This window comes from Tamandua tetradactyla, chromosome 2 (genome assembly GCF_023851605.1).
Source record: "Tamandua tetradactyla isolate mTamTet1 chromosome 2, mTamTet1.pri, whole genome shotgun sequence".
Classification (NCBI taxonomy): Eukaryota; Metazoa; Chordata; class Mammalia; order Pilosa; family Myrmecophagidae; genus Tamandua; species Tamandua tetradactyla.
The window spans coordinates 39,938,803-39,951,488 of NC_135328.1; the positions used below are offsets into that span (position 1 = coordinate 39,938,803).

Consider the following 12,686-nt stretch of genomic DNA (forward strand, 5'->3'; position numbering starts at 1 on the left):
GTGGTCAGGGAGTGATCGCAGGAAACAGCAACAGTCACTCCCCACCTGGACCATTTCACAAGCAGCTCTCCTGGCAGTGGGAGATGTGCAGGAGGGAGCTCAGTCCTGTGTGCGTCTCCCTGAAGGGATTCAACTTTCCATCAAACAACACTCATCCAGAGAAGAAGCCTTTGCTCACCTCATCTCATGTGGTCATTCAGCTACATTAGTTCCTACAGTTCAGGGACCCTCAAGAAAATGTGACCTCCCAAGGTCATCTCATCTCTCCTGTGTCTCGGATCAGAACTGCTCATTTTGAAACCAGGAAGTTGGACTTCTCTCCCCCTATTTAAAAATGTGTGGCTTTCATCCAAATTATTTTAAAGCTGTCTGCATGGAGATGAAAATTTTTGAATGACATTAAGTAACATAAAATGACTGTATATTTCATATATTTGGTTGAAAAATAGTGATTAAAGATGGATATTTCCAGGATGTCTCTAAAAGCCTGCTTTATGGTATGGGTTTAAAGAGATGACATAAAAAATGAAAACAATATTCATAAAGGCATTAATATATCAGGGATTCTTGTCTTGGAAATAGAACACACTAGAGAATGACCAGAGTGTTTACTATGTTTGTGAGTATGTGTTTCTCAGGTTTCTTTAGGAGTTGGTTGGGCCTTAAAGTGGAAAGGAGATCCTGGGTCAGGGGTTTCATTATCAAAAAATAGATTATAAATTGCATTCAATGGGCAAGTGAAAAGTGAACAAAAGCCCAGTTCAGCTGGACAACCAGAACAGTTTTAAGGTGGCTAAAACTGAATACATGAGGTGTTTTCAATTAAAAGACTCAGGAGAAAAACAATGTCCCTTTTTTCTCTCACTGATGCACACGCTTTCTTAGCTCTAATTTGATTAATGGAGTAAGAGGTAAATTGGGTCTCTCTGCTATGGACTCCTTGACAGAGTTGGTGAAAACATCCCTCTGGAAGGTTCTGTATTTCAGCACAGTATTTATTCCCTCTGCATTATAAATTCCATGGGATTAGCAGTTCCGTGTATCTTATGCATCACCAAATCACCTACCCTTAGCACGATGCCTGGTATGTTATAGTGTGGTAATAAATACTTGTTAACCGAATAAGCTTTGGACCCCAGTGGGCAAGAAAGTCCCCCCAGGAGTTTCTTCTCTTCAGGTGGAAGCGGCTGCCTCAGGCTGGTTGCCCCCGGCATCTGCAGCCACTTCTGGATTCCACGGTTTCCCATCCAGCAGGGCTTTTCTGAGACGTCTCCAGAAGATATGCCGCCCCAGGGCACTGTCCTCCCACTCCAAGTAGGTGTTCCTGCTGAGAAGGCGATACAGTTCCACCTGCTGCCGGAGCAAAGACTTCTCCACCTTCTGCAGGACGATGAAGATGATGCCAGCATGACTGCTCAAAAACTGCCAGGTCTGGGCAATCTCATACTCAAAGATACACCAGCGACTCTGGATGAAGTGCTGAGACACCACAACAATAACCTTCCGGCTTTTGTGGAAACCCTCCTGGATGATGTTTGCGGCAATGGCCACACCAGGGATAAAGTCCCTATAGTGAAGGCAGAGCTGAAAGGGAGGTACTCCCTCTTCCAGGTTCTTTACCAGCTCATTCCTCACCCAGTCTTCATCCTGGCTAGAGTAGATAACAAAAGCATCGTAGGTGTTTTCTCCTCCACCATACTTTTTGCAGCCAGCAAGAAGCATCAGGTGAAAATAGAACTTATAGACCAGAACTATTACCAGAGATACCATAAGAACACTGAGCACTGATACACTAATGATGGTTTTGCTCATCTGACAAGTGGTATTCCTAAAATTCAGCACAGGTATGCCCTTCATATGGGAAGGTGTGGCACACAGTATTTGGTCATCTTCCACCAAAAACTGCCTCTTGTCCTTGACCCACTGCAGGAAACTCTGGTATTCACAAATACAAGCAAAGTCATTCTGGGTAAGATTTAAGAGGGCTGGACTACTTGGAAAATGTTGTAGTTCTTGTCTCTCAAAGGCCACTATATTATTGAAACTAACATCCAGGACCTGGAGGGAGTAGAGATGTTTATAATGAAGTGTATCCAATGTCAGGAATTTGTTATGACTCATATTTAGAACCTGAAGTTTAAGGAGTGAGTCAAATGCTCCTGGAGACACCTGTTCTAGTTGACACTCAGAGAGGTCAACAAAGGTCAAGTTAGCCAGGCCTGTTAAGATATTTGGAAGGACATTGTCCTGGAAAGAATTCCCAGCCATTTTCAAGACTTGGAGGCTGATCAAGCCATCAAAGATGCCATGGAAGGCAACTTGAGTATGAGTATAAGAAATGTCAAGGTATAGAAGTTTATTAAGTGATAGGAATACTGAAAATTCACTGGCACGTGTTAGCTTGGAATGCCGGAAATCCAGATGCTCCAATTGTTCCAACCCTTGGAAGTTTGAACCCATGGTAATAATATCATTGTAGCTCATATCTAAATACTTCAATCTGGTTGTCCCCAAATCTGAATGAGAGCAGCAACCCTTGAAACTCAGGCCATTTCTACTGAGATCTAGAAACTCCAGGTTCGGTAGCTCATAATTTACAAAAGTGTCACTACCTCTGTTCGCGGTGAAAATAAGCCTTTTGAGAGAGAAAATTTCCAATTTGGGAAATTGATCAAATTTACAGCTAACGAATTCTAAGGCTTGCCACTTGGAATCTTTAGGAAAGTCTTTAAACCTGTGGATTTGCACACTCACCAGAGAAATTGCCGAAACATTTGCTAAGCAATTAAATAAGCCAACATCTGTCAAGGCATCTCTCAAGTATACAATCTTAAATTCTTCAATGGTTATATCACACAGTCCCTCCAGAGCAGAAATGTCAAAGTCTTCCCAGTTCCTTTCATTTCTAAATTCTCCCAGAACCAGCCGATGGATTTTTAAACCAGCCAGACTTTGAATGCATGTTTTCATTACATCGATACTATCAAAACTATTTCTTAAAGTCAGTTGATGGAGTGTAATCCCCTTGAAGGCACCTGGTTGTATAAATTTTATAGGGTTCAGGGAGAGGTCTAGAGAGAGTTGGGGTAGGGGCATTTGATGCAGAATCTGCAAGTCTTCTTGATAAATACTTTGGATCTGGTTGTTAGAAAGATCCAATTGCTCCAGGTTGGGAAGGCTAGAAAAATATTCAGGCAACTTGAAGGAACAGATAATATTGTGAGCCACATTAAGCTCTTTCAAGGTTTTGAGATGTCTGATGGGGAAGTCCTCTAGAGAGGCTAGGTTTGTCTCCACAGCTACCAGCTTCTGTAAACTTGATAATCCAGAAAAGGCTCCCAGGGCTAAATTCTTGATAGGGTTTCCTGTCAATATCAAGGTGGACAGGTGATGTAAGCCCTGAAATGCATCATCGTCGATCATCTGAATTTCACACCTACAGGAGAAAGAGATATAGATTATATCATATTTCTGCCGAACAAAAGCCCCAAATGATATGTGACATGTCATATGATTATGCATAGAAAAAGGTATACACAAGACATATGATAGTGTGAGCATATAAGTCCCCATAAATTCATTAATAATATTTTGGCTACAATGATAAATTCTTTTTATTACACCAGGCATACATGCTGAACAGACAGTGCACCTATCAGAAGGAAATCAGATAAAGAGTAATAATCATGGCACGTATAGTCTCGTATCAAGTTTATCAATTCCTACCACACATAATTGTGACTATACATCTGATTCATACAGAAAGTTGTTATTTGGTAGGCATGATAATGACTAGCATATGTCTATTTAAAATATATAAAAATACAAATGAGTGTGGCAGATACAGAAGTTTATGAAAACTTCTGAATATATCATTGAAAGGTGTCATTTCACAGATAAATGTGAGTTTTGTGAAAGAAAGGGAAAGTATGCTATGAGAGTTTATATCGAGAGGGATCAAAGTGTTTTTGTGAGAACACTTAAATTGAGATCTCAGAGACAAGTAGGAACTAAAGAGAAAAGAAGGTGAGGTGAACAGCAGATACAAAAGTCCCAAGGTAGGAAGCAACCATGATGCATGAGGAACCACGAGAAACAGCCAACATGGCTGGAGTATGGTCAGGGAAGTGGAGGAACAGGAGATGGGGCTGTTGAGAAAGGAAATTACAAACAAAGTGGAGTCTTACAAGCCAGGAAAAGGATTTTGCACTTTATCCCAAGAGAAATGGGAAATAATGCTATACAATGTTCGTAGAGATGAACTTGGAGGCAGTATTCTCATGAGCCAATAAACAACAAGGCAAAGAGAAACCCTTGTTAGCATTGCAGGTACATGCCTGCTATGGTTTGCAAATGAGTTGTTTTCTAATCCAAACCGAATTACATTCACAAAGTTCCCCAGCTGCCTTCTCCCCTTCAGGAGGGTCACAGGTAATAAAAGCATTCTGGTCCAAGCTTTTATTACATAGTGATAATTAGAAAGAAGGCAGTTGGTGCAGTAGAAGAAAACACTGGAAGAGGGGGCAAGACAGTTGAGTTCTGTGCTCCTACTATGCTTTCTTACTGCATTATTTTGGCAAACTTTTTTCTCCTCTACGTCTCAATTATCACATTCCTAAATGAGTTAGTGCTGAACTTGATTATTTTCCCAGGTCCTTTCAGAAATAAAGATAATTTCATAGTCTATAATATAGATTATTTCATAGTCTATATTGTACATGTGCATTGCTCTATGCTTTAGACAAACCTAGAAAGATAAACAATAGCTGTGCATCTCATCACAGGGGGATCATCATTTTAGAATAGAGAGAACATTTAATGCAGGACCTGTGAACTCAAACTTCTGGTCTGATGCCAACAAGTTATATAAACAACTCATTTGCAAAATCACTAAACTCTCCAAGCCTCAGTTTCCTTATCTATGAAATGATAAATAGGTTTCCATAAGAAAAATAGGCTGCCTAGCCTATCACAAAGCATTCTCAGAGAACCAGTTGAGTTAGTGTACATCAAAATATGAAGCATTATGAAAAGGCAAAGGATTTCTGTTGTGCTATTGTTTGTCTTCGCTCTAATTCAAGATCTATTACTGGCTAACCAGAGGATGAGATGACCTCTCTCTAAACACACATTTAAGGGCTCCAAGGGATGTTCCTCCAGCAGTATATAATGGATTGAAGATGAATTAAAAGAGACACTGATGAAAAACTACTTTTTGTATAAAAATTGGGGTGGGCTTATTGTGTCTATCTCAATGCAGTCCTTGACAACATTCTCACTCAGAAAATCTAAACTTAGAAGCTATGGAAATGGTATGATAATATTTTATACTTATATGAAGTTTTTAATATAGGTAGCATGTTTGCATTCATCATCACATTTAACCCTGTAGGGATAAAGAAAACTGAGAATCAGAATGATGAAGTGACCTGCCTCAAGTCACATGGTTATAAGTATTGGAGGAAGACCTGGCTCAAGTCTTCTGACCCCAAGAGGGTTCTTTGCTTTCTACAACTGCTTTCGAAGTGCCCCAGCCTTCTTTTTAAGTCAGAAGAGAAAATGTATGCTCTTGTCAGAAGATATTTATTGTAATCTCTCAATATCCAAGTCAAAGTATAAACCATCCGATACTTGCTTTTCTACAAAAATGCCTGCTCTAAGGAGAATTTTCATACTATTAGTTCTTATCAAAAGTGTCTATAGTAAAACTATATATGAAGTGTTTCTGCATTTTTCATAAACCATTATAGAGAATATGAAACACTCTCTTATTCATTTATAAGGCCCCTGATATGAAAATCTTTTAAGATTCAGTTCCACCAAAAATAATGATATAAGTTCACCTTTCCCAATGAATAATATACTTTCCTGCATCAGAAAATAAAATTATAGTCACCATTTCACACTCAAAGCAAATAATTCCGTTTGATCTTGCCATACTTCTCTTTGGATCTCTTGTCCCTTCCTAACTCCCTATTCTGTATTCTACTTTCAACAACCCAAGCACTATTTGAAGCCCACTCAGTTTAGAAATCTTTCCTAACCATTCAACACAGAGAAGTCCCCTCTACTGAATAACACAATTTGTTGCCTCTAGTTTGCACCTGGTTTATTTGTTATGTGCTGGTTTGAAGCTATTATATGCCCACCAAAAGTCATGTTCTTTTAATCCATTCTTGTGGGTGCAGATCCACTGTGGGTGGGATCTTTTGATTAGATTGTTTCCATGGAGATGTGACCCATCCAATTCAAAGTGGGTCTTAATTATTTCTCTGTAGTCCTCTATGAAAAGAATAAAGGCATAAACACAGAGAGAGACAGATACAAACAGCAGAGAGATGAAACCAAGCAAAGGACACAGAGAAACAGAGAGAATAACACCCAGAGACATTTAGAGACAGCTGTTGAAGCCAGAACCAGGAGAGAAGGACAAAGAGACATTGCCATGTGCCTTTCTGTATGACAGAGGAACCCCAGCTCCCAGCAGCCTTTCCTCAGAGAAACTATCTTCCTCTTGATGCCTTAATTTGGACATGTTCATAGCTGTAGAACTATAAATTTATAACCTAATAAAACCTCATGAAAAAAGCCAACCCATTTCTGGTATATTGCATTCTAGCAGCTTTAGCAAACCAAAACATGCAACCACTTTCACCTCAGGTCACATTTTTTTGAAAATCAGAATCTGATAACATTTATTGAATGTTTACTATGTGGCCAGCATCATGTCCAGAACTTTCACAAATTAACTTTTTCAAGTGGATATACCTTCCACTTGAAATAGCATGGGCAGTATGTTATACATCACTGTGCTCTTGTTTCCTAGGAGAATATACCACACATAGCAAGTATTCAATAAATGTCTGCAGATTAAAGAGTTTAAGTTAATGACTTAGAAAAAATTCAAAGGTGGAATTGTCCTTAGAAACTATCTCAGTAACTTCCCATCTCACAGGTGGGGAAACTGAGACCTGGAAAAGGAAGGTAGCTTGCTCAAGATTACATTATATGTAAGTGTCTTTAAATAAATGAATAAGTGAATGAAGATGAGTTTCCATCAACCAGGTTTTCTGGCCCAAGAATGAGGTGATAGAACAATGAATATCTCACTTGTGAAGTGTGTAAAAGCTCATTCATTACCTGGACAAATCCAGCACATGCAGGTGTGGGAAATTGTAGAAGCTATAGTTGCCTAAATGCTTCAGGGGGTTAAAGCTCAGGTCCAGGTTCTTGGTTGATGAGGGGATATTATCAGGTATTTTGGAGAGATTCAACTCCATGCACCGGTAAGTGATATTAGGAACCACCTGCAATGAATGATTGCACATTAGACACAGGGTTCTTCTGCCTGCACCTCAACCACTACCCTCCTAGACCAGATTCTGGTGGTTAAAGGGGGGGGTGCATTCAAGTACAAAGGCAGGAACCAGTCAACCTTCTTTCTCCATCCATTCATTTATTCATTCATTTATCCACTCACTTCATAGTTATTAAATGCCTCACCCAAGATTAGGAAAGAAAGAGCACCTACTATGTACTCAAATGTTCTAACCTCTACTAAACAATAGCGATGTTTAGTACGAGGCAGTGGAGTGGTGACAGGCTGAGACTCTTGAATACAAAAGCTCTGGATTTCATTACAGATTTTCTATGTGATTTGGGGCAAGTTTTTTTTTTGTTTCTGTTTTTGTTTTCAACCTCAGCAAATCTCATTTGATCATATTTAAAATGCAGGTGATATAAGTATCCAATTTTACTCTATTTACTCCCTTCCTGCTGTTGCTCACAGCCTTGGGAAGACTAACAATCAAGGTGCTCAGCCTTCCCTAACTATGGCCAAGCCTTCACCAACTACATTTTCTTTCTTGGCACATTGGCCTTTGAGCAAGAGAAATGCAGAAATGGGGGGGAAATATTTGGAATGCATGGATCCCAGGAGTGGGGTCCAGAAAATACAGTTGAGTGTTTTAAGTGCCCTGGTTCCCGTGCTAGTTTCTATCCTATTTTCCCAAACTCTTTCTAAGCCTTGTTCTCCAGCCTCCCATTCAATTTCTGAATTTGCTGATGCCTTCCAATGAAATCCCTTGCCTAAACTAGCTCATTTAGATTTACTATTGTTTAAAACTAATAGAATCTGTTAAAAGGATTAAATAGATAAGGTATTTAGAGAGCTTATTTCAAAGACTGTTACACTGTAAATGATCAATAAGCCTTAGCATTTATTATTATTATTATTAGCTATTATTAATCCCCTACCATATTCTGGCTTATTTATTATGTTATATACTTTAATTTAATTTTCAAATAACCTTGCAAACATGTTAAAAATGAAAGCTCAAAGAGATGAAGTAATAAGCCTAAAATCATGTAGGTCATATGTGGCAGTTCTGAACTTCATTCATCCATCTGCTTAAATGTTACCCCCTCAGGGGAGCCTCACAGATCATGCCGTGGCTATATCTCCTTCACAAGCCGTAGTGCCACCTGACATAATATTGTACATATAGTTCCATATTTGTTTCCATCTCCCATTCTAGATTGCACATTTTGATGATCTTGCTCTCTGCTGTACGGCCAGCATTTCGAATGGTGGCTGTCAAATAGTTGATACTCACTTACATATTTGTAGGATCAATGAATAAATAACTGAGTGAATGAAGCTCTGTGTAAGTACAAATGGTAGGCATTTTCTACTATCTGCTATAGAGTTCCCAGTCTAAAGAGTTAGGACAGGAACAGAACTCTGTCCAACAGGGCCATAAAACAGACTTGGAAAAATATGTTCTCTGGTTCAGAGAAAATAGAGCTCAATTCTGGATGCAGGGATCATAGAAGGTTTTCTAGAGAGAAGATCTCAAAGTGGGTCTTAAACGATGAGTAAGACGTGGATGTATGGAAAGGAGAAGGAAGACATGTCACAGGTAGAGAGCGGTGTGAGCAAGGAAGGGATAGAGACTAATTCAGGCTGGCTGATGAGTGGGGGCAGGAGAGTGGTAAGTCGACGGGTGGGGGGGGGCGGGTTAGAGCCAGGAGAGGATGGCCTCAAACACAAACTTTATCCTATGGTCAATTTCTTTTAATTATTTAGCAAATAACAATTGATCATCTATCAGATGTCGGGCACTAGAAATATAGCAATACATAAAACCAGCAATAACCCTTCCCTCTTAGAGGTTCTATTCCAAACGGGAAGACAAATGATAAACACACAAACAAAAATATGTATTGATGTGATATGGAGAAAAATAAGGTGACTAGAGGCAAATATGGACTCTATTAAACAGAGATATCAGGGAAGACGTCCGTGAAAAGGAGATAACTCAGCAGAGATCTTAATAAAGTCAGGGATTAATCCATGCAATTGTCTAGGTATGTGTTTTCCAATATGGTAGCCCCTAGCCACACATGCCTATTATGCATCAGAAATACGGATGGTATAGACATCTGAAATATGTTGTAAATGTAAAATTGCACTATATTTCAAAGACTTGGTAACAAAAAACTGAAGTGTCTTATTAATATTTTATGCCATTACATGTTGAAATATTTTTACTATATCAAATTAAATAGAAATGTCATTAAATTTGGTGTCACTTGTTTTGTTTTTAACTTTTAAATTTGCCCACTAGAAAATTTAAAATCACATATGTGACTTACACAATATTGTCACTAAACAGCACTGACCTAGGAGAAAAGCGTTCCAGTTAGGAGAAATAGCTAGGGCAAATGCCCTGCAGTGGGAAACTCTTCAAACAGCAATGGGGAGTTATTGAAAGTTTTTAAGGAAGAGAAAGTAATTTGTTAGAGCCAATAGCTTCAGGAATAAAGCAAAAGCTAAATACACATATAAACAAAGATGTATAGAATGGATTTAAGGAAGGGGACTATGGACTCACTATCACCCTCCTTAGTGATAGAAAACAGTCACGATCACAAAGTCAAGGCCAGAGAAACTGAGAGCCTGCACTAGTGTGGCACACAGGGCATGGTCAGAGATGGACAGGCTTTGGCGACTAACAGAAAACAAGACATGGGGAAGAGGAAGGAGCTACGAGTGGTGCGTGACTTTCCCACAGTGACACTGCCTGGGAGATCTGCCTCCATCAGCCTAACAACATGGAAAAAAGCAAGGAGTAGGGCTGTGGGAAGTGCATGGGGGTCTTTCAGGTGGTGAATTAGTCCTTGCTACGTATTAAAGTTATCTATTTTCCCCTCTGTCCCCAACTTCAGGACTCTGGCTGCCTGTGCTGCTCTTGCATCTCTATGCCTGTTCCATTGGGCTACAGGCTTCCAAAGCCACTGTGAAGTCCACGCAGGCAGGGGAGAAACAAGACCCATCATGAATGAGATTACAAACCAGCCAGTTTCACAAAGAATGGTGCTTCACCCCTGATTTGCTAACATTTTACACCTCTCTCTCTTTTTACTTTTTCCTCTTTTCCATGTTCTTTCATTATTTTTCATCCTTTGGACAGAACTTTATGACTGGTTTCAGAAATCTGAAATCTGCCTTGAAATTTCTTTCTATTGAGAGACAAAAACGTCATCTTCTCCCTGCCATCAAAAGAGGCAGAGTGACTCCTAGAAGCTGAGTGTACAAACCACCAGCAGAAAGGAAATAACATCAAAGCAGCTCTCTATTAAAGTAGGTATAATTGTAGTTCTTCTATATGTATGAAAACTAGTCTCAGAGAGGCTTAATAACTTGCTTCAGGTCACACAGCCAGGAACTATTAGAACCGTAATCTTAAGCAGATCTACCTGACCTACAGTCCCTGTTAGCACTCAGAATCCTGAGTGCAGCATGTGCCATCCACTCCCTTTTGGTGATCTGTAACAGTTTCTTATTTGACCCCTGTAGTTTCTTGGGTCTTTAAGATAAAATGACTCCTTTTTGCAGTAGAAACTAACTAGGGTACACAGTGGGAAGTTCTGGGCAGAGAGCAGTTTTTCAGAAGCAAGGCAGAGCTCAAAGGAGATATGCCGACCGCAGCCACATACCTCCACGCAGGGATCCCAGCTCTCGGGTCGCAGACAGGAGAGGAAGGCCATGGCTGGTATCAGCGTCCCAGCCAGGTGCCAAGGAGGCATCATCCTGGCATTTTCCAGGGCCAGCGGTGGCCCTGTGAAAGCATGATTGTGCTGTAACTAGTGACAGTGCAGTCTCCGAGGCACTGGTGCCTCCTCTCCTCAATTCTGTGCCCCACAGCAACGACTTACTCTATTCAAAGCAGCACGGGGCAAGAGTTAAAAGGAAGTGAGAGTGGCAGTCTTAGCATTCTAGACTTCTGTTTTTCTGATATTTATCTCCCCTGTCACAGGAGGGGAAGTTTGAAGAAGGAGAAAGAAAAAGCATGCAGGGCAGGGGCTGAAGCAATAGCAAGAGGAAGCTGGCTCTCATCCCAGGAAGTCATCTGACCTCCGGGCTTGATGAACTTAGGAAAACAATCAGACTCGGGTCAAACACTGTCCTATCAAGGACAGTGGTTTTCACATTTTGTTCTAGTAGTGGAAACTTACTATTCAATGAAATCTGGTGTAGAAACTCAGCATTAGGAAACTAAAATTAAGCTCTAGTGAAACACAGCTTCGAAACTATAAGTGCATTGAAAAAATACTAGAAAAAGAACACTGGGGGGGAAAGTATAAAATATTGGAGGAAACTCGTTATTCATAACCAAGGGCATTGAATTTCAAATCCAGGCTGGCTGACTTTATGGTCATGTGCTCAGTTAAACTACTGAGTCTTAAAATGGAAATAATAGTGTTTAATACTAACAGAAGCTTATATTCATGAAATCAATAAAAATAAAGCCATGTGAGAATAGTCAGGATACGCAAACTAACAAGCCTTGGTTTTCTGGTCTTTCGAATGGAAATAATATCATTTGCCTGGCGTGATTGAATTGGGTTCTCTTACATAAAATGTCAGGCCTGGTACATGGTTTATCATTGCATTCCATAAGTGGCATCTATTATGATGAATAAAATATGCATTCAACATTGCATCTAAGGTTGCTGGAAAGAGTGAAAACAGCCTGGGAAAGACACTCAGATGCTCAGAAGGTATGTACCTCACAGGGTTACCATGGAATTTAACAAGCTGCTAGTATTTCTAACGCTCTTAGAACTGTGCCTAACATATAGCAAGTGCAATGTAACTATTGAAGAAGAACATAATTTAAAATGAGGATTATTACTGGTATTGTGTCCCAGATATTTCTACTGAGATGTCCTGCAGGCATCTCAAATCCATCATGTCTAAAATCAAGCTGCAAGAAAGGATGTGATAGTGGATTGATCACAATATTTTAACTCCTTCAACATTCCTGTAAAATTCAAAAAAAAAGAGTCCCCCATCAAAACTTTGCTTTAAGGATGAAATGAGATTATTTATGTAAAATTCTTAGCGCAGCTTCTGACACAAAGTAGGTGCTCAATAAAGTTTCATTCCCTAAAAAGCTAATGGCATTTCATTCCCACAGTCATCCAATACAGATATGTCTTTGTTTTTTTTCTCCTCTGACTTCATCATTGCCTACCCAAACATTCTAGCAAATCCTAGAGATTTTATCCGTAAAATATTTCAAGAAACCCAGTCTTCATTTCCATAATCATTACCATTGAACATATCTTATGTTCTACGCTGGTGTGATACACTTTTGACTAATATCTCAGGATCTGAA

At 39.7% G+C, this 12,686-nt stretch overlaps 1 protein-coding gene across 2 annotated transcripts; it reads right to left on the reverse strand.

Moving 5' to 3' along the window:
* Positions 1-1,066: 1,066 nt before the first annotated feature.
* TLR4 (toll like receptor 4) lies at positions 1,067-11,369 on the reverse strand. Of its 2 annotated transcripts, XM_077143572.1 has the most exons (3): positions 11,002-11,369; positions 7,141-7,307; positions 1,067-3,436 (listed from the first exon to the last, which is right to left on the reverse strand). In XM_077143572.1, exons 1-3 carry the CDS (start codon positions 11,092-11,094, stop codon positions 1,174-1,176), a joined length of 2,523 nt encoding a protein of 840 aa, XP_076999687.1. In that variant the 5' UTR covers positions 11,095-11,369; the 3' UTR covers positions 1,067-1,173. The 2 variants fall into 2 exon arrangements, with proteins under 2 accessions (XP_076999687.1, XP_076999689.1); XM_077143574.1 differs by lacking the exon at positions 7,141-7,307 and having other exon boundaries at positions 11,002-11,113.
* Between the last annotated feature and the right edge of the window lie 1,317 nt (positions 11,370-12,686).

Bases quoted from the DNA above. Each gene is read 5' to 3' on its own strand.
- TLR4 (XM_077143572.1), bottom strand. From the start codon at position 11,094: ATGATGCCTCCTTGGCACCTGGCTGGGACGCTGATACCAGCCATGGCC. The intron at 7,308-11,001 runs GTATGTGGCTGC...CATTCATTGCAG, and splicing joins GCTGGGATCCCTGCGTGGAG to GTGGTTCCTAATATCACTTA. The intron at 3,437-7,140 runs GTAATGAATGAG...TTTCTCCTGTAG, and splicing joins CATGTGCTGGATTTGTCCAG to GTGTGAAATTCAGATGATCG.